Source organism: Bacillus rossius, chromosome 5 (genome assembly GCF_032445375.1).
Source record: "Bacillus rossius redtenbacheri isolate Brsri chromosome 5, Brsri_v3, whole genome shotgun sequence".
NCBI lineage: Eukaryota > Metazoa > Arthropoda > Insecta > Phasmatodea > Bacillidae > Bacillus > Bacillus rossius.
The window spans coordinates 40,763,396-40,790,457 of record NC_086333.1 but is presented as its reverse complement, the minus strand read 5'-3'; the positions used below and the strand labels follow the sequence as shown (position 1 = coordinate 40,790,457).

At 35.6% G+C, this 27,062-nt stretch overlaps 1 protein-coding gene across 16 annotated transcripts in view; it reads left to right on the top strand.

Moving 5' to 3' along the window:
• The window catches only part of LOC134531735 (Golgi integral membrane protein 4-like), a 72,977-nt gene that overhangs the window by 26,179 nt on the left and 19,736 nt on the right, over positions 1-27,062 (top strand). For 9 of the 16 annotated variants that reach the window (XM_063367594.1, XM_063367589.1, XM_063367590.1 and 6 more), the window contains 4 exons: positions 59-268; positions 4,022-4,189; positions 5,253-5,420; positions 13,626-13,738. In XM_063367594.1, coding sequence (XP_063223664.1) covers positions 59-268; positions 4,022-4,189; positions 5,253-5,420; positions 13,626-13,738 — 659 coding nt within the window. Of the gene's footprint in view, positions 1-58; positions 269-4,021; positions 4,190-5,252; positions 5,421-7,444; positions 7,818-13,625; positions 26,627-27,062 lie in introns of those variants that run through there. The other 7 variants (XM_063367585.1, XM_063367591.1, XM_063367588.1 and 4 more) reach the window with 3 other exon arrangements.

The window sequence follows — 27,062 nt, the reverse complement described above, 5'->3', positions numbered from 1 at the left end:
TTCAAGCAAGGAGAATTGGTGAGTAACTACCTGAACTAAAAGAAAGATTTTTTTTCAGAGGCAACTTGAAGAGTGCCGTAGCAAGTGTGAGGCAGACGCAAATGCTGCCTTGTTGAGAAAGAGCGAATCAGAAAATGTTCTCCCTCAGCCGGGGGCTGTGAAAGCCTCTGAGTTGAAAGGCCAGAGTTCATCATCGCCAGTTGTGCCCAATCAGCAGCAGCAAGATAATGTTCTTCAACTACCAGACAGCCACCCCGCTGCTGATAAGGTACAGTTCACAGAGTGAATAAAAAGGGAAAGATAACTTGGACAGGTTGACCAAGTCTTGCAAAATTAATTAATTAATTGTGTAAGGCTTGGTCACCCTATCCATTATTAATTAATTAATTTGGATGTCTTTTGTTAGAATTAATTATATGCTATAGCAGAAATACCTTCTTTGTGATTTACAATGTACAAAATCCAGTAATTGTTTGTGTAAAGTAAATGTATGAAGATGTATTTTTGCATAACTGAATTCAATTGGCATTTTTCTGGAAATTAATTCTCCTTGTCGTAGTATATTTGTTCATATAAATTTGGTTAGCCAATTCAAACCCCATGTGATGTTTGAGTCGTAAAGCTGTTGGTAGTTTGTTTGTTTCCATTGTTTGGAATTGTCAGTGAAGCAGTGAAGCTGGTTTGTTAGTATGATTGCTAAACATGATTTAATATCAGGGAATCACAACTGGCTAAAGTAATTTATATATACTAAACAAGATTGTTAAAATATTTATGTGGCATTACCTTTAATGTGACATACTTGCTTGATTTGAGTAAATACTAACGATACATTTGTTATCATACAATTTGATGATTTTACATTCAGTTAACATTTATTTAACAAAGTGACCATAATAAAATCTCTGTGATAACTAACTTTCCCCAAATTGGTATAAAATAAAGTCAATAATAAATATGTACACATACACAACAGCGTAGAAACACCTTGCTGGAAGTACAGAACATATATAATCTCAATATTTGTGTTTTGGAACTTGGATCACTATTATTAATTGCCGTCCACTTTAGCTAGTAGTAATTAGTTTTAAAAAAAAATATTTATGAAGTGACTTATTTGTCTATTTTATTACAGTTGTTGCCACATAATTTTTATTTTATGTTAAGTCTGTTGGCTGATAGCATTTTGCTAATTTGGTTTTGTAACTGTGTCTTTCTCTGTGTTATTGTCATTTGCTTGCCATTTCTTTTATCACGCATCCACCTTCAGCACACAGCATCATGTTGCACGATTTAAACTACTTACTGTTCTCTCCAGTGTACGTACTTAGAGACTTTCATATGACAGCCACTCTTGTAAGTATGCTATGTTGGAGACATTCTTTGATATATTTAGTTTATCACACTAATATTATAAATACTAAATTTTGTTTGCATGTTTGTTACTCAATAATGCCTGAATCGCTGAACGGATTTGGATGAGATTTGACATAGAGCTAGCTCATGACCTGGATTAATATTTCTCTAGGTCCGACACACAATCATACATATAGTAATGTCTGCCAACTTCCTATCCTTCTCGGCGAGATCCGTCCGCTTAGTAGAGCTCACGGCAGCTAGCGAACTAACTGTGCTAATAACAGTTTAGTTCTGTACTTCATCAATAGATGGTGTTGCCTTGAATTTTAAAAGTGCTATCATTTGGTGCGTCCGTCACATCTAGCCTAGGGTTTGCGAAACTTTGTGAGTGAGTGTGTATGTTTGTTACTTCTTCACGCTGTATTAACACATAGGCTACTTATTATTCCGAAAAAATTGGCTTTTCCTGTGGTATGGTCATCACTAAAATGTCATTCAAACGTGACTGCCTAACATTTGATGTAGATGTTCGCTGTAACCCATTTTTACAAACTAAATACCTTCATCTAGGAAAAAAATAAGGTTCCTGCATAATAGTATCATCACTAAACTCTGTAATAACATAGACCAGGAATTTTTAAAAAATATATATAGAAACTAGATGGTGCTGACAATCCTTCAAACACTAAGTTATTTTAATTCAGGAGTTATTGATTGCTGATAAATGGCACTGGGCTACCTTTCTATGATCTTGATTATTTTCTTTTCCTAATTGCTAAGGTTTTTCCTAGCTTACAACAAAACATAAACAACGAGGACGGGTTGTGTGAAATAGTGATTATGGCAACTAAAAATGAATTGGTGGGATATATCAATAAAATTAATATTGAAATCAAGCACCTGGTGAGAAGACCCATCTACACATCTATTGACACAGTGATGACAATTGATGATGCAACTACATATCCTGTTGAGTTTTTAAATTCTGAAGCTTTAACAGGGTCGCCGTCCTATAAGTTGGAGCTGAAGGTCGGTGTGCCTGTTACACTGATGCGTAACCTGGATGCACCAAGGTTATGCAGAGGCACTAGGTTATGCAGAAAAGGCATATTGTGCAGGCTACCATTATCACAGGAGAAGCCAAAGGAGAGATGGTATTAATACCACATATTCCTATTATTCCTACAAATGTACCTTTTCAGTGTTCAAGCGTGTAAAGTTCCCTTTGAAAGTGGCATTTTCAATTACTGTTAACAGAAGTCAAAGACAACACTAAAAGTGGCAGGAATACATCTGGGCACCCCACTTTGGTTGCTTGCATATATCGAGAGCCAAAGATTTCTACATATATGCAGAAAACAATAAGTCTCGAACATTGTTTTCTGAGACATAGTGCAGTAAATTTTTTTCTCTCAAAACACCTCGTGTTGAGGCCCCCTGTCTCATACAGTACCATTTAGTATCTCTTGACAATAAAGTGGGTTTGATAACGGAATTTTTTTAAAACTTTTTTTTGTTTTAGTTCTATCGTAAAACCGGGAGTACATGCAATAGTCAATTTTAGTGTGATTATAGTCCAAAATATGGAGTTTAATAACAAATAATAAAATTTGGCCAAGTATGAGTTGGACTCTAGCTAAGTGTTGCATGGTGTGGAGGTATAGAACCCTTGGTGCGCGTGTCCGTAACTTGACTGGTTTTTTAATTAAATTTAACTCTTAAACCACGGGTAAAACTGCGGGGTGCAGCTAGTTAGTAATAAAACACAGTCACACTCAAACATTGCACCTTGTGTAAGTTTTATGGCTCGAAATGAATCAAGGCTTGTTAACATATTTTGGACATTAAAATCATAAGAGTCTCTCAAAGGTGATGAAATGCTAATGGAGTTTTGATGGAATGAATGGGTTGGGGAAATGGGCATTTTATAAGTACTGTTAAGCACTTTAGTAATAAAGATGCTGCATTAGCAAATAGTGCATTTTCTCACATGTATGTTTGGTAGAATATGCACAACAATACTTAGGTTGCTATAGTGGACATGTGCTCCCCCCCCCCCCCCCCCTTTTTTTTGTTGTGGGATATTGAATTAAGCTTTTGTTAAAAGAAAAGGTCTTTGATTTATTTATGAAGATCCTGATATCTAACTTAAATGTAACTACTTGTCTTTCCCCTCCAGCTCTGGATATGGGCTGGCTTTTTTTACACTGAGCCCGATGGATGCAAGGAATCCCAAAGTGAAGTACTCTATACCAACTTGCATAATATAATAATTCTTGTCCTACTTAATTGTGACAAGCATTAACCACATTGTGTGATGAGCAGCAGTGGCGTAGATAAGGTGACTGGCACCCCTGGCCAGACTTGAAAAGGGTGCCCCTTCATGGTTTAAAAGAGAGGGGGAGGGTTCAGTAACAGTGAAACCATCTTGGCGGCGACCCTCCCCCCCCTCCTGCTCCGGCACCCCTGGCGGGGGCCATCCCTGCCATCCGCTTGCTACGCCACTGATGAGCAGGGTAGCTAACTTCTTTAATAATGATGGAGTTGATACCAAGCTTGTAACACGAGTGGCAGTGTGATGGGTCTCAAAGTGCGATTATCATCGTCTTGAAGGGTGCTGTTCCGTGGCGGCAGTGGTGTGACTGTGAAGGTAACTTTGCAGTTAACGTCCAAGTCCACCACGCCGGAGATAAACCCGGATGCCATCCTGAGCCAGGAGAGGGCCGGAGTGAATGCGGGCGGGGGCAACGTGGTTCCCGTGCCGCCGCCACAGGACGATGTGGAGCCCGCGGCTGCTGCACAAGACGAGGCGGACCAGCAAGTCAAGGAGGTCGGTGTTGCTTCGTGTTGTGTGTGTTCCATTGTCGGGGTGACCACAGGTACACAACTATTTAGCTATAGATATGTTTTATTTTGCATTATATATATCAGATTACCTTATTCTACAAAAATTTATAAAAAATGTTTAAAAAAAGTTCTGAAAAATTTTGAAATTGATTCATGAAGTGTTGTAGACATACAGATTATTTGTAGTGTAAATTTTTTTTTGTATTATTTTAATTGTTTGGTATGATATTGTTAAATTTGTGTGCTGTTGTTATACATTTTGCTTGGTGAGCTGTGAATTTGTAGATAGTATATATTTGTGTGATATGCTGCATGATCTTAGTAACAGTTTTTTTTTGACAACTGCATTTAACTTCGTTTGGTTGATTGGTTGTCTACTGTGTTTAACCATTCTCAAACCGTAGAGTTGACTGATTTTTGAATATGTAGACCTTGCAATTTTGGGGTGGTTTACAAACTATCCATATCCAGTTTCATATGGAATAATTGATTCTCTGTTATGTTTTTTTAGTTAAAATCATGATCATAACTGGCAGCAGGTGGACAAGTGCATGTTATTGTGCCCACCTAGTCAGAGGTGTATCTGTGCTAGCGAGGCAGAATGATAAGTGCTACGCTTGCTGGTGCTTCTAGTGCAGTATTGCCTCTTAAGTGCAAGGCTCTGAATTGGCGCGCAGTCTTCTCGTTGTGCTCAGAGAAACTGTGAGATTTGAGGGGTGACCGTAAAATTAGATGGCGTAGAAATGAAGATAAAGGTGTAATGCAAGTCCCTTGAGAGGTTTCAAGAATTTGTACCGAGTGTTTCATGTCTAAATATTATTCCGAAAACATGCATATTTTAGCCACTTTCACTCTCCTAAAAGTACATTTTAAAAACAAAATACAGGAACACTCATCCGCCCTCAGTGATTCTTCAAGGTTTTTTTTAAACAGATACCACTATGATATTTTGGACAGTTTTCAAATTGTGTGATTTCTTCTGAAGCTCTGCACACTATACGTGTGCAAGGGGTACTTGTGCTGATGGGATTGCTGGTGTGTCGCAGCAGGAGGAGAAGAAGGGAGTGGAGGGGGAGGGCGTGGGACCAGCCCCGGAGCGCAGTAACGTGCCACAGCACATCCCCCAACAGCCCCCATACGTCGCGAACCATGTGTGGCAGAACGTTCCCCCCGGAGTGGTTCCTGTGCCGTACAACAACTACAATGGAGTTCAGGTATGGTTGGTTCACGTTTGCAAGGGTGTGCCTTCATTTAGTGTCAAGATATTATGTTTTTATTTTTTGACCAGTTTTATTTTTAAAACACGAGTTTTCGGTGTTTTATTCTTATTAAATTCTGTTTGATCAAAAAGGTAGCATATTATACAACAATTATGACACTTGAATGTTTCATAATACTTATTTCACCAAAACAGTGTCATTTTGCTGATACACTTGTACAGTATAATAATTTGTGATAAGGATGTCCAGGACAAAAATACTTGTAACAATAAAAATAAATTGGCAAGTATTTGTGTTTTAGGAGCATGCATCAATGTTGTAATGTAAAAATTAGTTATAAACAACAGTTAATAAAATTAAAAAAAATATATATATTTTTTTCAATCTATTCACTGAATATATTTTGGTACCAACTTATGCTAGTTAAATTACATTTATTAAATTTAATATATTAAAGTGAACAATTTTTTGTCATTTTATTTGTGATTAATAAGCTAGTTGTTTTTTTGATGCTTTATGGTGTATTAACTTGCATTTTGGTGCTATATGGTGTATCAATATGATTTTGCGGTTTTACTTCGGTTTTGTCACAATTCACCATAAGATCTTGTCCCTAGCTGTCATTAAAAAAGTTTCACTATTATTTAGCAACTTTTTTTTGTTGGGTTTCATGTCTCTCCCACAGTGAGGTGGTTAAAGACGGATACACACACAGGGTGACGATTGGTCGGGAAATTCGGGAAAACCTGGAATTACCCAGGAATATTTTGCCTCTGGAAAAATACTGGAAATACCCAGGAATTTATTTACCCCTCTGGAGATTTGCTATCCTTCCATACTGTAATTATCGTCTAACGTTAAAGTCGTTGATTATGTACATCTGCAGTTAATATCGATATTGAATATATATTAAATAGCAATGGATTGTGTAATAAATATTTAATTTTAGAATAAGAGATGACATGGGAGAATCAGCATCCACAGACGAAAGCGTTATCGGCAATCCTGACGCCATTCATGTTTACGTGTGTGACTGTGACGCTCAGAGAAACGTTTTTAGAACCTGACGCCAGAGCGCAGCAGAATTAAGATTGTTTACTGTGCCTAATTCCAATTTTCTTAAGAAAAAAATATATTTTTATATTTTTATCGTTGGATAATTTACGGATTCAGTTTATTAAATTTTCATACGGTACCTATATCTTTTAACTAATTGTTGTTGGTTTTATAACAGCTAATACTTGTTTAAGTGTAAACTTTTATCTTGTCAATAGTTGGCAACACTTTATCTAATGTACCAATATCATTGTATCTGCAATGTGCATTTGCGCGGAAAGTAACGTAATTCGGCATTTTGTTAGGATATGTTTATGTAGGCAGGCTTGGAAGTAAACTTAAATTTAATTAATTAACGTCGCTGTAACGAAAATCGTTTACGTCCTACTTTATAAGTGTATAACTGTTGAAGTAACAAATGGAAAGATCAAGCTTGAAAAAAAATAACATGTATGTAACTTAACCTCAACTTTTTTGTTTTGCAATTGTTATTCTGTTTCATGTTGTGATGTTTTAAGTTAAGATAGTTTCTGTTCGTTAAATAATTTTAGTTACTGATATGTTAGTATCCGTTTATATTCAGTGGTGGTGAATTTTTTCAATAATGGCCAAACCAGGCCACACAGGAAAGTCTTCCTTTCAGGAACAGTGGCTTAATGAACCTTATTTTAAGGATTGATTGGTTACATAAAGTCCAGGGTGACAAATATTCAGCCTTTTGCTCTCTTTGTTGCAAAGTGTTTTCATTGTCATCAATGGGGCGGACTGCAATTGTGAGTCATATGAAAGAAGCAAAACACACAGGATTTTCAGTCAATGCAGATTGTCTTACAGACAATATGGAAGAATAGACCCTTGTAGCGCACAGATGTGTGTATGATGCTGTTAGCTATCTGGGTGGGATTCAGTCAGTGCCACTTACCAAGCCTATCCTCCACGCAGCATGCATGCTCGTTTCACAGAAGCCCAGCAGGAACGCAGAGCAGCAGCATCAGCCCAGTTAGAGGAATGCCGTCGTCGCAAACTAAGCGATTTGGCTGTGAAGGAACTGGAAGCCAAGAAGTGTGTAAAATTCTTCAGAGGCTCGTGCTGAAGCCAGAAAAATTTATGATGAACTTGCTGGTTTAAAAAAAAAAACTGTGAAGCTATGAAATTACATGCTGTGCTTACTGACAACATATATCGGTGTTCTTATATTTATTTTTAACCAAATTGATTGGATGTTATATTATTTTACATAATTTGAACTAATAATTTAGAGTTTTTAAGTTTTTCTTTGATATGACAAGTTTTCCAGCGTACCTTTTTCCGAGAAACATTTCCACATTTGTGCAGGTATAGTAATATTATATTTTTATGTGTAATTTAGTATTACAAAGAACGCATAGACTTAGTATAGAAAATGAGTTAAATATTCTGGAAAAATGAAAATAAATTTCTGGAAAACCTGGAAATACCCAGGAATTTTATTCTAGGGTTGGAGTAGTCACCCTGACACAACATGACAGTTCAAGTCAACTGGGGAATTTAATCTGCTGTAGCCTGTAGTGACGAGTCGTCCCAGCAATCACTTGAAGTGATCACGAGGAAACCTGTAGAAACCGGAATCAGGATGGCCATGCTGGTGCTTGAACTCAGAGTCCTCTGGAATGCAAGTCAAGTGTCTTGCCTCTGTGTCTTATCGCTGCCTAAGTAGAGACAAGGGGTTTATTTTCAGACCAATTTTGTTTTTAAAACAGGATATTTCTGTTATTGTTTTTATTTTTTATGAAATATATTTATTGAAAACAATGGCATATTACTGAACAAATATGACACTTCAAAGTTCCATGGTACTCATTTCTCCAAAACAGTGTCATTTTGACTGATAGATGAACTCTTTTAATATAATGATTTGAAATAAGCATGTATAACTAACTACATTAATCTGTTAAGTATTTTGAAAAATGTATCAATGTTATAATGTAAACTAGTGATGCACCGATTATAGTTTGCCGATTACGATTACTGATTGTGATTACCGATTATTACACTAATAATTGCAATTACCGATTACGATTACCGATTATCAGTTTTTGCGTAAAGTTGAAATAAAAAACAAAGTCTTTTACTAAATATTCCTACTTGAACGCCGTTCGTTTTTTACTCGTCGTTTAACATAGATGGTATAACTACAGTACTCAAATGTTTCCTGGAAGGAAGTTCATACTTTGGTACTGCTTTCTCCATTAGTAGCTTAAAACCTTTGTTGTTGACAATATCGACTGGCTGCATGTCAACACAGATCATTTCTGCAACAGCTCGAGTCATTTCTTGTGCTCTTGGATCAGTGGGCAAGTACTTTATTTTTTTTGATACCATGGCTGGTAGTATTGTTTGTGACAGTGCACGTTTTTCAGGTGGTCTAGGTGTGACATCAGGATCATCTACTTCACTTTCCCAACTTTTATTTATTTTTTCTGAAATCACTTCACTGGAATGAAATTATTTTGCGTGGTTCCACATGTTTGTAGTTGTGTACGACTTCCGGTTCCTGCAACTGCCTCGTGAGATGAGTGTTCCACATATTAAGCATTTTGCTTTCGATTCACTTATTAAATTCACTGAGAAAAATTAGATATGTCACTTTTCGATCTTGAAGACGTCATTATGTTGATCAACAATCAAAATACAAAGCTAAACTACAATGTGTTTACGTTAATGGCCATTGTCTACGAAAAAAAAAAACTGCAGTATTCAATATTCATGAACGGTAGCCTACAACTCACGTATTTTCGGTTCCCTACCACGTTCGTGCAACTTCGGATTTCTCTCTAAAATTGAAATTAAAATTGAAATGAAAAAAATCGAAGGGTTTGGTTAGGTCAGGTCAGGTACAACATGCTTGTTTTCTTTGGAAACTTCTGATTTAGCGGCTGAAGTGGCGTTAATACCAAAACGCAAAACTTTGGAAATCTTCAGAAATTCTTGCAGGGAACCACGCAAAACTTCGGAAATCTTCGGAAATTCTTGCAGGGAACCGAAACTACGTGAGTTGTAGGCTTCCCAACCGATGGCGCTATTGTGTATTTGTGCGTATTGTCCGTTCCAACCTCACATCATACATAACAAACATGGCCGTCATACGGTACGCAGTGAAAATTAGTTAGGCGCATCGTTTCTACGATACCATGTCCAATTTTTTTTTCATACTTACTTTTACTAATATAAGTAACATATGCCATATTGTGAATTGTGACAGCTTTAAAAATGCATTTATTTTCTTAACTAAATATTTTGTGCGAAGAAATCAAGATGGTAAATATTGTGACAATAATACCATTCACGACGTTAACTTAACAGGATAAATTGTACAGTAAGTAATTGAATTGAAAGGGGTAAATACTGTAAATAGTAAACGGGGCAGTTATGTATGTACGAGCACAATTCACGAAACAAGCAAATATTATTAGGCGAGTGTATCTATGTACACTCCAAGACGTTGACATTCTCTACCTTCCACGGTCATATTCGTTAAGAGATTTCAGCCGTTTGTAGTTTCAATTCAAGAACTTACTAAGGTTTAAACTTTAAATGTATTTACTTTTCTTTCAAGTCGTATGGGTTTCAGCAACAAATTTTACAATAATCGGCAATCGGTTATAACCTAACCTGGTAATCGCCGATTACGATTAATCGGCATTGGGTCAATAATCGCAGTTGCCGATTAACCGGCTGCATAATCGGTGCATGACTAATGTAAACATTAGTTACCTACTAATTACATTTGCAAGATTAAAAAAATAAATTTTTCCATCTTTTTTTTTTTTACATAAATTGTGGTACAAAATTCATGCTAGATAATATATTACTGTCATTGAATTTAATATTGAAGAGATTTTGTATTTGTCATTACAGTTAAGTTTTTATGGAAAATGCTTGTTAGTTTCATTATTTTAAAAGCATTCCGGTGCTTTGTGGGGTATTAATTTTAATTTTATGGTGTAGTAACATGACATGCTTTTTGGTGTTTTGGTTTTATCTTGCCCCTATCCATAGGACTGGTTTCCTGTGTCACAAGCGTGCTTAACTGTAATGACATGAAGTTAGTACAATGAAAAATGTGAAGTCTTTTGAAAATGCACAAGCAACAACTTGCAGCTAGCAAAGAGCTTTTTAAGGGCAAACAAGTATACAAACGTATATAATTAGTTTATAACTAATCCTGTTTTGTTAAAATAAAGAATTGATTAGATGTACAATAAAGAATCGATTATATGTACTTAATTTACAAATAAATACTAACTTATTGCTGCATGTGATTGATAGTCCAGGCAAATACTAGAGCTGGGCCGATGCCGATCCCTGATCGTAATAATCGGCCGATTTTGTTAATTTTGCCGATCATAATGATCGGCAAAACGTAGCCGATTATTTGAGCCGATCATTGGTATCCTACTGCAAACTTATAACATTGAATAATTACCTATATCTAACGAATTTCCATGTTTGTTTACGGTACTTTTCGGGAAGAAAATTCAATTATTCATCGAAAAATAATAGGATTTAATAATTTAAAACTAACCGCACACGAAAAAAATATACCAATAAAGTAAACAAATAGCGTATGTTTTATAAACATTGAACAGTTACATACCTAAGTATCAATTTCCACGTATATTTACGGTACTTTCGGTAAAATAATTTTCCATTATACTATTTGCAAAGTTATTTATCATTTACGAACCGAAAACTATGTATTTGTTTAGCCATTTACGGTTAATATTACCGCAATGGCGAATGGCGACTGTTGTTTAGGTTGGTTATGTGACGCCAGAGATTAGAGTGACGCGCGTCGCGCGACGGAAATCGTACAGATTAATAGCGCTAGTAGTCTTGTGGTTAGTCTACCTCTTCGGGAATTCATCTATTTAGTTTTTTCTCGCTAAATATGGCCTATTGAAAGTTTTGTTTAGCGAAATTAATCTTCTTACCCTGTTTAGCGGGAAATAGAGCTTATTTTTCTTTTGTATAAAAACCTGGTTGATGAAGAGTTTTGTTCCCCATTTAGTGGTACAGTAGAACCTTGTTAATCCGTGATGCGCTAATTCGGGAATCGGATAATCCGGGACGATTTAAAAGTGCAGAAAAAAAAGAGAATCTAAAATTGTCAGAGCTAAAAATTTACGTCACGCGGGCCGGTGGCCGGCAAACACTGCAAGCCATCGCGTGGGCCGTCAAACTCTGCTACGCTGTTTGTACCGACCCTTTGTGTCGCCCCCCTTTCAGCTGTCACATTTGTCACTCTTTAAACTTGAGGGGATGTCCTGACTTCTGCTTCCCGTCTCCCGTTTGTTTGAATGTTGTTTCACGTGCTGCTGAGTTACTTTCCGCCCGCCAACGCACAGCAGGCGCCTGGCGAGTGACGTGTCTGGCTGGCATTCGGCTGGTCGAATGAAGGGAGGGGGTGGGGTGCTACCCAATATTTATGTGTGCAAGGTCAGCACGATCTTATCTTTCTCTCTTCGGCTGTTGTAAATGACCGTGAACTAATGGCTAGGCAGTGCCGTATTTTTTTAAGCCGAGACACTAATTCGAAGACGACCCTTACCGTGAACGGATTATCCGGGTTTATTATTAGTATTATATTTTTTACAGAATTTCAATTATCCGGGCATCGGCGGGTCCCAATTAACATGAATAATGGGGAGTTTACTATTTTTATCCATCTGCTGCCAAGGCGCAGTAAGCCTCAGGAGATGTTACATCACATGACCTTGGCCTTAACCCAGCTGCACGCTGGTGTCTAAGAAGCTTGACAAGACCTTCCGGGCTTATAATCGCTAGTCCGTGAAATTCGGTAATCCGTGATTATCTTGGTCCCGACCATTACGAATTAACTAGGTTCTACTGTATTTCGTATTCACAAATTAACTTACAATCGGGAATTATTGAAAGTTTGTTGGCGGCACTGGGGGGAATAAAATTATCATCGCTGACGTCTACCGGCACACACGGATCACAGAATGACGGAGTTGTGATTAGGTCGAAGATTTGGTTTGACCTTATTACATTTTAACGCAGTTAATTGTGTGTACGTGTGTGTGGTGATTTATAAGTAATAATGTCAATGAAAAGTAGTTTTGTCTGGGAATATTTCACCGTTTATAGTGATCCGTCAAAAGCAACGTGTAATCAGAGGTACTTGAAAGGCTCTAATCGGCTCAGAAGATCGGCAAGATCGGCAGCAGATGATCGGCATCGGCATGATCGGCAAAATAGATGATCGGCCCAGCTCTAGCAAATACTCAGACTTAAATGCTGTTAGTATGGCTACAGGTACTTGCTGCAACCAAGGAGTGTTGAAAATTGATACACACTGCTGTAGAGTTAGCTTAAGATGTTTTTAGTGTAAACTACAGTACTTTAGTTTATGCTAAGATACATTTCTTAAGGTGACAAATATTTTAGAAGAATAACCCACGAGGCTTTGATGGGCCAAGACTGAAGTAAGAGCAAAATAAATTTAGACATCCTTTTTGTGTCAGATGTTTAAAACTTTGACATTTGGGTTGGATTGGGGGGGGGGGGGGGGAGATAAACACATACAATAATGAATCTTCTTATTCTTTTATACTTTTGTAAAATTTGCATTTGTTGTTCCTCTTTTTTGTTATTACTTTTTGAACTAAAATTTAACACTTTATTTTTTGTGGTTTGAAGCTGGTCAGAATATGTCAAATTTTTGTTTTAATGAGTGCAGAAAATTTGTACGCACCTGGATCATGAACTGTATGGGCTTATCGATTACTGTTTTACTTATCTTTATGGTGTTCAAGCTAAGTTGCATCCAATTACATGATACCTCAGTGGTTTAGTGGTCACATGAACCGCCAAGGCACTTCCTGGTGGGGGTCAGGCACAGAATTTTGGCAAGCGGGAAATGTGTGTGTTGCAATGAACCGGTGGGATTTTCTAAGAGTAGGTACTCCTGCTTCCATCAGTGCTTAATCTCATCTCTCGTCTGTGATGACCAATGTCTACGAGGTATTAAGACCTAGTTCACCGTCATACGAGCAATTATGTTTATGTGTATGTTTATTTTAAAGAGTTTGTTGTGTCCGATGTGCCGTAACCTGTCTGTGGTGTGTGGGTCGGCGGCAGGACGCGGGACCACACGGCTACGACAGCGTGCGAGAGCACGGCCATCTGCAGGGCCACATGCCAGTCCTGGCGCACGGACAGCAGCAACAGCAATGGCAGCAGCGCTTCCCAGGGTACAGATAACTGCACGGCTGACACTGCACCCTTGTAGCACCACCTTGCATGTTTAGTCCTTCCCCTTGGTTTGTGACTGGCAACTACTGTTGTACATATATGTACGTAACATTGAAGATTATCGAGAAAGGATGGATATGTCCTCATTTTCACCACACTCTAGATCTAGTGATTTCTTCATGTGTGGAATCACCAAATTGTGGTGCAATGTACTTATCTCTTTAATGCCACTGTATTTGTGGCTATTCCCCAACTTTTGTTTCACTCTCCAAACAAGCCCAAAGAATCTATATTAAATAGTTTTGATTTAGCTTCAATACATCTGTCGTTGCTTCATCTTCCTCCATTGCCTCCGTTTCTTTGACCTAATTGTGTTGCGTGTCTTCTCTGCATTCAGGAATGATCAACTTGATACAGTCATTGCCAATGTGTACAATTTTTAGGTCAGTATACAGTAAAAAATCTTATTCCTTTAATGCCCCTATCCCTGTTTCTAATTTCTCACTCACCTTGCTTTTGTGTTTTTGTTTGCAATGTTTGTCATTTTACCCACTTTTCAATCTCGTGACTGTGGCTGCCCTGAGTGGGTGTGCACTGTAATGTATTGTGTTAGTTTGAGGAAGCTAAAGGGATTTTGTTTGCACTCAGTATCTACTGTAGTGGTTCATAGTGCACTGTATCATGGGAGAGGTTCTGTTGCATTGGGTTTGTTTTCTTCATAATTACATAGTTGTGTGATGTAAAAACCCTACTTTAAAATCTTTCTTGTCTTGAATGCTAGAAAGGGAAACTTGAAACTGTTTCTGTAAGATGTTATTATTTCTAAAAATTTGCATGTTGTAGTAGTAATTTAAATATACATATTATATAAATATACAGCAAAAAATTAAATACACTCATTTATAAGCACTTTGACATATATTCTGCCTGAATTAGTTGAAAATGCTGTTTATTGTTAAAAAATATATTGTTCCATTTAGTTTCTAAATATAAATTCTTAGGATTTAAAGCTGTGTGTGTTGAATAAGTAAAGTATTTATCCTAACGTAATACAATTAATTTTTACTACAACTGCTGAAACTAAAAGTGAGGGTCGTATTATAATCGCAAACTCGTATCTTATCACTAGAAGAATGTGATTTAACAGAGCTACTAACAGAGTGCAGTGATGGGACCATCTTAGTTGAGAAACTACATGCTGTACCTGTAAAGTGCACACTCATACATTTTTTTTAAACTGCTCTTGTGTAATTCCTGAACCCTAGCATGAGGTGACAGCTGAGATAACAGATAAGTATGGCCTGGGAGGGGGAGGGAGAGAAGAGAGAGAGGAAGAGAGAGAGGAAGAGAGAGAGGGAGATTGGGAAAGAGAGGGGGGAGAGGGAGACAGAATGAAGAGGGGAGTGAAAGAATAAGAGGAAGGGAGAGAGGAGAGGGGTTAGAGAGAGTGGGAGAGAGAAAGGGATGTGGGTGAAATTAGAAGAGAGAAGGATAGTGGTGGGTAAGAGGGAGAGATAATGCAGTTGGTTGCAGTAAGCTGAATTGCCTTCCTATGCTCTTTCCAATGGTTGCTAGCAAAGGCAGCCCCTCCCCTCATCCATCCTTTCAGGAAAATTGCTGCATTATTTTCTCTCTGAACAATGGCTTTTGAACTGTTGCCTTAAAACTTTGCTATCGAAGTGAAGTCATAAGACTAAAAATTTTTCTTATAACTTAAAATGTTTTTGGTAGAATTATATTCAGTCACATTATTTTTGGCTGATTATTATAATTATGTTACTGTTTGTTTTATAAATGTATGGGGATATTTTAGAATGCTGTGCAATAGTTTAAAATAATTTTCAGTAGGGGGAAAATAATGCTATTTGAATGTGCATAGTAGAAGTTCTGAATTACATATTTCTGCATTGTTAAAACTAACATCACTAAAATAGCTTTCTGTTTAGTAAGTGCATATTTTATTAACAAAGTTTCATAGTTATTACAAATAATTAAAAGTAAAATATATCCCAATAAAATTATTTTACTTGTATTGGTGTATGTGAGTGAATTGTACTAACATGGCACTGCAATTTGATGCATGTGATGGGTATTAGTCTGCAGAAATTTGCACAACATTTATCATACCAATAAATTTGCAAACAGAATAAAGACTGTTGCTTGGAAAACAGAAGATGCTATTTATTCTGCCTAGAATATTTACACTCTAAAAAATGATTCAGAATTTTTTATGTTAAGTTTTGGTATTACATAGTTTTACTTTTTTTTAAAAAAAAAAGATACTGTATAAAAATTACCAGCATTTTATGTATTTAATGGAACTAGCCATTGCATTTCATAAGAAAACCATTTAACAGTGTTTGTTTGATAATCCATTGATATATTCACCCCTTTACACTTATTTAGAGTTTGTTATCTCGCTCAGATTGTCTGGTAGTTCCAGTGCCAGCATTGTTTACGACATCTCTTCTTGGCCCTCTCCTGCTGAGGGACTTTTGTTCCAATCCAACTCCAAAAAAGAATCTTAAAAAATATTTCTAGTGAGACTTCATCTGGATTTTCACTCTGTGAAACCATAATATTTTTCCTCCGATCCAGGTGACGTACAGAAACTATTGTTTCATTTATACCAGAAAGCCCAGCACGTACATACTCAGGGTTTACTTTGATTAACTACAATTTATCTACAAGCAGCGTTGGAAAAAAAAACCAATCAACCTGTTTTTTTTTGTTTAGACCAGGTTTTTTAATTACATTAGATATTTTAGTTCTCAGCATGTTCAAATGAAAGCCATACAACATCCTGCTTTCTGCAGTCATGTTGAACCAGATAAGTTATTTCATCAAAGAACTGAAGACCATCTGCACATCTGACTGGAACTTAACCACAGAAACGGTATTTCCCCACAGGAGGAGGATTCTCCATGGAATGGGTGTTTCCCACAGAAAGGGGATTTATAGTACAGTCAGGGATTTCCCACAAAATAGTATTTTTTATTAAATAATAAATTTTTTTATTTCCTCTTTTTTTTTTTACACTTTTGACTACAATTTACTAATTAATTTTAATTTTAGAGGAGTATTTAGCTAGATAAAATTTACAACTTATTCAGCTAATTTAAATAAGATCTTGATTAGTATAAAATTATTCGTTCCAATATCACAAGAAACATTAATGAGCAAACTATTGTTATTAGAGTGGAATTAGACTTTAAATTAAAATTTATTAAGATATTCTATTTAAAAATATATATTTAAATAGAACCACTCAATTTAAACCATTGTGATTTAAATCAGCCAACCCTGTATACAAGAGAATAATATTTTCTGTGCCTGACTTGTCACTTCATTAGCACAGTGTACCAGGTGAAGTTTACCATGTAGGGTTTGATGTTCCACTGATGCTAGTTGAACATGCGCTCATGAGGAGTAGCATTTGTAGAGTCACTAGTAGAGAGTGAATCAAGTGTAATGCATCCGGCAAGACAAATCTCCATTGAGATGTTTTCAACCGTCCTGACTTCAGAGATAGCATTACCACATTCCTTAATGCAATTGTTCCTTTCAATTTAACCATTGACCTTGAAGATAGTCACCAGACATGTGGCTGGTAGCAGTGCCTTGTGAATTTAGAAATGTTTTAAATTCTTACAATACAAATGGTGGACTTTGGTCGGAATGTATGTATGCTGGCATGCCAAAATAGAGAAAAGTTGACTCAAGTATTTCATTATAGGAGATTTAGTCATGTCACTTCATGGGAAAGCCATTGAAAATCTACAGTACTCATAGACAGTGGTTAGGGCATAGTGATTATTAGATGTTGAAGGTAGAAGCCCTTTAATGCCAATGTTAAACCTTTCAAAGGAGCTGGTTGCCTTTATAGTTTTGCCAGAATGTGGGCTTCAATCCTGCACAAACTGGGCATGATGAAGTCATTTAGCAAATGTCTTCTTAAAGCATGGTAAGTTATGACACCTTAAAAATGAGTCATGTGTGATATACCAGGGTGGTCCAATGAATTGTGAAGGTTTATTAAAGTATTGCAATCAGCTAAAGACCCATAGATCCTAGAAACAGCATTTGCATCAGCATTATTCTTTCCATGACTATAGATAATGTCATTAACTGAAACATGACTACTCAATGCACCATCTCATAGTTTTATAATTTTTAATTTAGCTTGGCAGATACTAACTCAATGATACATTTATTTAACGGATCCAATAACGAATACAAAAGTGATTTGATATTTTATGTAAATAATTACACTTTGCATCACAAGAAATGGCAAAATTTGTAAGTTTTTAAGTTGATAAAAGAGCTTCCACAACAGCATGTGTGATAATTTTTTTACTTGTTAGTGTTTCTGTTTCCCTTTTGATAGGGTTCTTGAATGTCTCATGTAACATGTCTCTTTCCTGACAGATGGAATAGATGATGGTATACATTATTATCAACTTTTCAAGTGGAGTGTTGTCATCTATCACAGGCACTATAGCATTGAAAATTTCCACTTTCAGAGCATTAAAAGCATCTAGTGCTCCCTTGGGGCTAGGAAAGATTGCAGTGTGTTAGTGACAGTATTTTTTCATAAAATCTTGGGCTCCATTTTTGAGTAGTGAGCAAACTTACCCACTACCATGCCCAAAGATCCATGAGGGGCTAGTGTCTCAGGGTCAGGTTCTATTGTGTAGGTACGTACAAGATTACACGGTAAATTACGATAAAACTGAAATAACGCCCAAAAGAATGTCAATACACCATATAACAACTCAAATCACAAAAATGTAATATTTAATATATTTAATTCAATGAATGTAATGTATTCAGCATGAATTTTTTACAAAAATGTATGTACTAAGTTATTGGAAAAATTATTTTACACTTTTTTGATCTCATAACATTTATTAGTACGTAACTCATTTTAACATTATAACATTGGTACATTCTTCAAACAAGTACTTGCAGATTTATTTTTTTTGTTCTGAGTGCATCATATATCAGTCAAAATTAAATAAGTATCATAAAACATTTATGTGTTATATAATGTGTTTAATGCTATTCTATCATTATGATTAAACCAAATTCATAAAAAATAAAAACAGTAACACAGAAATCTCCTATTTTTAAAACGTAATTGGCCTAAAAATAAAACCATATAATTTTATCTCTACCAATAGGTTTGATTACTTAAACAGAATATTAACATTTTCCTTCATTTAATGTGAGGTTATACCTGCAAGCAGCTTCCAGAAATCTTTGCAAGGTTCCATCATATTTGTTTTCATCTCTGCCGCACGCAGTACTTGTCGACAGAAGCAAAAGTATCATCTTGATTTTCTCTGCTGAATAATACTGTCAGTAATACTTGTAAAGGTAACTACGCCATTGTTTTAACCAAAAGGAATCCTTCAAAACTGACTAGTGTTATAAGCTTCAAAGGCTGTTAAGGGCTTGTCATCTTTATTGATGGCAGTCAGATGATACATACTATGCAGGTCAAGAATGTTAACATATTAATTTTTCAACTTTGCAACTTTGCTAACTACATTATTGCCTTTTCAAGGCAGTGAAGCATCAAAGATTGTGAAGAATTTAACTCTCTGTGAATTGTCAGGGGCCATCTGTTTCTTGTGATTGTTGCTAGAGGTCACTACAATCTGTACAAGCCATGGTGACTGTCGATTTCAAGACATTAATTTAAACACATTGTAAACATGCAAAAAACTTCTCAAAAAGAATAAATAGCTGTTATTTAAATCATACCAGATAACATAATCAACACACATTTTCTTACGTTAAGATTATTATTTTCATGTACATATTTTGCTTCAGTTTTTGTGCTCATTGATTCAATACTGAAACAGTTAAAAAGTTTCCCTTTCTCATTCTTGCATTGATTAGCACAATTTTTTCTGTAGTTCCTAAAAAGAAAGTGAAGATAAAAAATATTTTTTAGTAGTTTAATTTTGTAATAAAGTTTATGTATTATCGATTTGTTTACATTAATTTTTTTACTGGGGCAATTATTTTTATACTGTTTTTCTTTATGTGTATACTCTATTAGAAATAATTCTATTGATTTTTTTTTTAAGCATATATTATTCAATTAATTGTGGAGCAATATATTATGTAAACTTTGCATGATTTCCCATAAATGCTTTATTCGGATTCCAACACAAGACTGATCAAAGTTTGTGGGTGCTCCATTTAACTGTGCCACTGAGGTCTGCTATTAGCATTGTAATTATCAGATACTGCTAGTAATTTTTTTTTTATTTTAAGCAGGAATCTTTATAAATTTTTATTGATGATTATTGATTAAGTTGCATGAAAAAATTGTTCATATTCCCACCTCATTAAAGATCACCAGTTAGAGTGAATATAGAGGTAGACTTCTGACTAGGCTTTGCAGTAGTGAAACTTTGTGGTCAACTATGGTGCCTACAAACCTGTGACATATTTGCTTGATCAGAAGGCCACTTTAGATTGATGAAGGTTTTCTCAGTATTGAATACTTAATTTCCATGAGTAAATAAGATTATATATAAGTTCATAAACATATTGTACATTAATTTGGCATGTATAAATGGCTGTTTTGAGCTCAAATTTGCAATTTTGTCCAAATAAATATTATGACCCTGATGTTTGGTGTATATTCAGCGCAAAAGGATACATAATTTGGAAAACTCAAGATGTGGTGTGCTTTGGCTAACATTATGTGTATCATATCTGCAAGCATTCCAATTAATAACTACAGTCAAAGATAAGAACTAGGTATGATTTTTTTGTGGAGTTTTTCTCTGTTTATTTTTGAATTCACATTTTGTTGAAATGAAAATGTATTGCATAAAAAAGTAGGCATAATTTATACATAGAAAATTATTTAAGCTGAGATTTGCTTATGAAGCAAGATTAAATATATTTTTTTTAACATCCTACGCTTTTAGAATCATGTATGCATTATAAAATGCATGTTAACCATTGTTGTTAAATAAAAACAGTTAATTTTCTCAAATTTTCTTTAGTATCTTTTTTTTTTTTTACCTTTAGTGCCACAAGGATCTCCTACTTTAAAACATATAGTGATCAACATTTTGTTCATTCCTAACCTCTTATCACTTGTACTTAGCGCAGTGCGTGATTGTGTAATATGCATTTGTGTTTCGTAGAAAACGTAGCTTAAGACACATCCCCTTTTTAGCTCAAATATGACATAAAACATAAAAAGGTATGTCTTAGAATCGACTAAATTCGGTACCGTGACTTCCCACACTAGGGCTAAGATTTTGCCACTGCCGGTGAAGGAAATAAAACCAATGAGTTTTGTATGTAGTGACATGTATATCTGAACAAAGCACAGTCTCGAAAAATTCCCTCTGTATTCACTCTATGGGTCAACATGAATCGGATGAGTTTGGTGGCAATGCTTATGCTGAATTACTAATTTTTCTTTTTAACTATAGTTGTAACTCTACATTTCATGATGTTTTCTAGTCTTCAATTTTATTTTTTTCCATTTATAATAATTAACAGCACAGTTTAAAGAAAGCAGACACTCTCAAAACTTTAAATTGTAAGATGTCTTAATTCCTTTCTTAATTATTGTGATAATGTAATTATATACACTGTAATGTGTAATGTGATATGACTTATTAATTAAAAGAGTAAGAAGAAGAAGAAAATGTTTTCTCATAGGTATATTTCAGTGAGGATGTCATTAGGAATGTAACTTTATATACAGTTTGTGTGTTTGTTTAATATTAGTATATGTTTGCCTCAAAATAGTTTTAGTTTTAGCCACAAGCTATAAAAAAGATTTATATTTGGTGTAGAGGGCAGGGATTTCATTGGTTGCAATTTGCATGACTAATAATAAATGTCAATATTTGCAAAGAAATATTGTGTACTTGGATACCTAACTGTATTTGTTTATTTTTGGTGCTAGTAAATTTTTTGGAAATGTTTTTATTTTGATACTAACATTTAGTAATTTTTAAGGGCACAATTTTTTTTTAACATTTAGTTTGAGTGTTTTTTTTATAGTTTGTGTTGAATAGGTATAGTTAAATAATAATGTATGTTGTCCATTATTTCATAAAATCAAGTATATATCTTAACGGTTCATTGTAATGATTATAAGATAAATTTATTGCCATTTAGAACAAATTATTTATCCATGCATTTTTGAAAGAAAAAAATTAAATATTTTTATATTACTTTGCATTTATTTTTATTTTGAAATCTACTTAACTAAACCTGCACTGTGGATTATCTTTGTTCAGAAAGTGTACTTTGTGACTATCTTTGTGTTATAGTTTTATAAACAGAAAATTTAAAGGCTTGCCATGCACTAAACTTACATATGTGCCATTTTACAAAGCCATGTTTGCAGTAAAATGAGTTATCACATCAAATGCACACTACTTTTTAGAAGGTCTCTTCTCCATCTAAATTTTTCTCTCTTGCTATCACCTTCCATTGGAAGAGTATGTGCTCAGTTATTCTACTACTGTTCTCAAGAGGCATTGCTATATGTTATCGCGTGATTCATTCTTCTGCGAGTCGAACAGTCGCACATAGGCATTATGAAAAAATTCAATTAAAGGTAGAGTCTAACCTCAATAATATTGTTACGAGGATACTAGAGGCGAGGCAACGAGGCAGGTCAGTCAGCCTGGCATGTCGGCCAGCCGGGGGTCTAGGGGAGGCCCCACCTTCCGGACAGGTAGCACCCGTCACCCCGCTTCGTGGTAATCCGATTAGAACGGCCCCTGTCTGTCCGCTTCAAGGATCTGGGACACTTCCACAGCCTCGTCTGCGTGAAGTGATGTAACTAGGATGCCATTGTTCTCGGCGCTTTAAGTATTACATTGGGGATTCTGATGACGTGACACTTCGGTGGGCTACGAGACCTTTCCAAAGCAGGGAGCTTCTCAGGTAAGACAACACCCACCTCTGGCGAGAGAGTGACGGAGGCTGATGGTGAAACTGGCGAGCGAATGCGAGACTGGTGAAGTGAAGAGAGCGAGTGACCCCTTGGTGAGTGATAGTGGGCGACAATCGACAGGCTTCGTGTGCGAAGATCGGAGCATCGGGGACCGGTGTATCTGGTGCGGTTTTGTATGCGTGGTGAATGAGCAAACAGTGCGAGGCAGTGTGTTGGGACAGAAGTGCGCGGTAAGATATGAGCAGTAGAGAGAGCCACACCCGAGCCAAGCTCCAATGTGGAGGGTAAAATGTGGGCTTGCGAAGGAGTAATTAATTTGGGGACAGAAGTTTAGATTGTTAAAATTTAATTAATAGTGGTATTAATCTGTAAATAAAACTGTAGCTAATTAATTGAGCTATCGTTATGAAACCTGTTTTCCGACTTGTAACAATACAAACCTGAAGGGACCTTCATTTAGTCACTTTGCAATAACAAGGTTTGTATTAACCAAATCATTACAATATAAAATCACAGATTTTATATCATTTCTAAATTAAAATAAAATAAAGTTAAAGAAACATTTTTTCTTCTTTAGGTCATAAATAAAACCCTAAAAATCATAATATGCTCCAAGGGAATAAAAATTTTTTTGCTTTACTTCTTTTTAAAATGATTTAAATTTTAAGAATAACGGAAAGGTTTTGTAACTACTTTCAAAAGGACATTATTTTGGAATAAATTATAAATTTAAGTTTTTTCCACCCTCTACCATAGAAATGGCATCAGTATTATTGTAGTTCAAATTTCAATTTGTTTCTTTACATTATCATGGGGTATTTGTATTAACCATCTATTACTACATGTAATTGTTTACCAAAAAACAAAAACAAATTTGTATTACATAATTATACTTTTGAATTAAACAAATTACTTAGCACTGTAACTCTTATGTAAGTTCTAGTGACTGTGAAAACACTTTGTACTAAAGGGTTTTTATTAATGAAGTTCAGTGTAATTGTGTTAAGAAGGTAAAAAATTGCATTTTTTATCATCTTAGAGTTGCTGTATATGTAGAAAATATGCGTGAATATTGATTCTGTCTCAATAGGGCCTTGCATATCCTTCACATACATGTCGATAGTGTGTGCCTGGGCGCCACCGTGTGTTTATGGGGCATATCGACTCGGCGGAGACTCTTTAACAGGCTCGTGACGCCGCCCGCTTGTGGCCGAGACTTGAACTGCCCTGCTTAAACCTCCTCAACCCTTCCAGACCTGGTCTGCTCTGAGCGTCACACACTTACTCGAAGAGTATGCTCTTAGAGGGGCATTTCACAAGCCTGATACCAGAAGTCGATGTGTGATAAAGAACTGAACACATCTCACTATTAACATGATTTATTGGCATCATTACTTGCACGCAGCTTACATATATTTTTCTATATAACTGTAAAAATGCCTTACAGCATGAATTGATATATGTAGTCATGCTCGGTCACCCTAGTGGCTGACAAGTTCCTCACGTGCTAGTTTCAGAAACTCTTAAAAAATTTATAGTGATTATTTAAGCAGTCTGCCTCCTAAGGCAGGCCCTGAGTATAATAACAAAACAATTAAAAACCTTTAAGTGAAATAACAGAAGTAACTGATAAGTGATGGCAAGCAATGAAGTCCCCGTGATGCAAATGCTTCCTACTTCGGGTGGTGATGTTTGAAGACTGGGCCGGATATCAAAAAATAGAAACAGAGCCCCGGGAAGTTAAAGAAAACAAATTACAATGTTATATTTTGGCGTGTTTATGGGAACGTTGCACTGCTCCTAGCGGCAGTCACTCGCACCCTCCTCTGGGCTGGCGGCACGCTATTTAAATGCCGGTGCACGTGGGTAGAGCGGGAGGTTATGAGTGAATAGGGAGGTGGTTGCCATTCGGGCTCAAGTGGGTGTAGCCCTGGATGATGTCAATATGAACACATTTCGTGTACTTCTGGAATATTGTAGGCACATGTAGAATTGCTGTGTGCATGATAATGAGTGGTATACGACATGATGTCAGAAGAAAATGTATGGAACTAAACTTAAGTATTTTTATTTTATCATGTTTTCAGATGCCTCAATGTGTAATTTGATCCATAGCTATTGGGAGGATTTGTACAGGTTTTGGAAGTTAAGGACAATCTCGAAGTGAAATATCATACTGACCATAGATTTGCTATTGTTAAGGTACCATGTTAAATTATGTTTAAGGTGTTAAATTCAATTTATATTGAATTCTTGGTACAAAACAAAAAAGCAGAAAGTTTGGGGACACTTGTAATTGGAGTTTTTAAAGTAGAGATGAGTTAGTGTCGAGTTCCTCGAATAAATAGAAATTCATTAATTGAGTGACTTGCCTTCCAATATTTTCAATTTCTAAATAAACCCTTTTTGCTATTAGGTCATAAAACATTTAAGTTCAACTTCTTAAAGATTACATATTAAAATATGATGCTATGTATAATGGTGATAGACTGCAAATATAAACTATACCAGTAAATTCCCCAGATCATTCAAACATCGGAAATAAACCACAATAAAAAAATGTCTACAACTTGCTTAAGCATGCAGCAAACAATGCAATTAAAAACAAATGAAATGAAATGTTAGTAAATTAACATTGTTTGTAGTGTTTCATTTAAAACATAATGCAGTAAGTGTAATCAATTACATCTGTTAATCAGCTGAACTTGCAGTAATCCTGGATAACCGTTGTACTACTAAACAAATCTTAGGATCATAAGTAAGCATTTCTTCTGTTTTCCTTGAGTAATTTCTTAATATTTCTGACAATTTCAGACCACAGCCAATTTGGAATAGCGATTTTGCCGGATCATCAAACGTAAATGGTTTTAACGGGAATACCACATAAATATAAATATACTGTAAAATTATATTTAAAACAATTTTTAATTAGTTGCTCTACAGAAAAAATACAGAAAATTGTTACTGTAAAAAAAATGTTGCATTTGGGATTCATATCTCTTATTCAAAAAATCTTTATTGAAATGAAACACTCTGGAAAACAGAGTACTTAAATGGAAACCGACAGTGAGGATTAAATCTGAGCGACTAATTAAAAATGTGAACGTGAGCGGCTCAATTGGTACCGGATTGCAGAGTGTGCCGTGCCGTAGTGAGCAGCAGGCTTCCTCAGGGAGATGAGAGTAGATTGCTGTTGGTTAATAGCAAGCAGACAACAGTGGACAGGTGCACGTACACCCTTCAGTCTCAGCAGTGCTGATAACCAGCCGCTGTTGCAGCTGGCTGATTCTAGCAAGATTTGTAGCAGTGAAACATGGGGTAGTTGGTGCAGTCATAGTACCTTTGCATGTGGTAAGAAATTGTGTCGATTGTGTATTCCTTCTAAGTTTTAAGGAGAGAACCCTATTTCTAAAATCATGAATGAATACATACATACATACATACATACATACATACATACATACATACATACATACATACATACATACATACATAAAAGTAATGAAATTTTTAAACTAGCTGCTTATGTTTTGGAGCAAGAAGTAAATGGGGATATTATTTCCACTTTAACAATAGTTTTCTGCTAGCTCATTCAGTTCTTTTGAAGATCAGTGAAGCATTATTAGTTCATTATGTTTTTTTACCTTTATAGTTCTTTGTATTCATGGCAAAAAGCAGTAGACAGCTTACAACTGGTCCCATATATAAATAACCCTGTAAATCTGTCCAAGAAAGTGCTAATTGGGTTTACATTTAAATGTTTTCTAACTTTAAAAAATAAAAACCTTTTTAGCACAGTTGGTATTTTATAATAGTGAAAATAATTTGTGGTAATTAATGCCAATGGGTGACCATCATTCAATTATTTGTTCCCTGTGTGGGTCAGCTTTTCAGCTAGTTTTTTAGAGTACAGAGTATAGGCCAGTAGCGTTAAACACAAAAATCACCCAATTCGGAAATAATTCCTACAAAAGGTTTTTTTGCGTCAATGGCTTCACTTATGGTCCAATATGACTCTCCTATGTTTTCCTCCTCGGGGGAGTTGTGGAAAAGTGGTGGGGGGTGAAAATGTACCCCCAAAAGGGATACTTATGCAGTTTTCCACTTGTATCTCCTGAACTTAACAAAATTTTGAAAAAGTACCTTTTATAAAAGTTGTAGAGCATTAAATTCTGTGTAGAATAAACCAGGGAAAATTTTTTTTGGACCACTCGTTGCTAAATTACAAAAGGTGAAAGTCGTATAAATTTGTTAATTTTACGAATAATTTTCGTTTTAATATCAGTTTTTCTTAAATATCTTAGAATTAACCTTTTTATCAAACAGTTATTTAACATAACATTTTTTAAGAATTAAATTTTGCGTCGAAT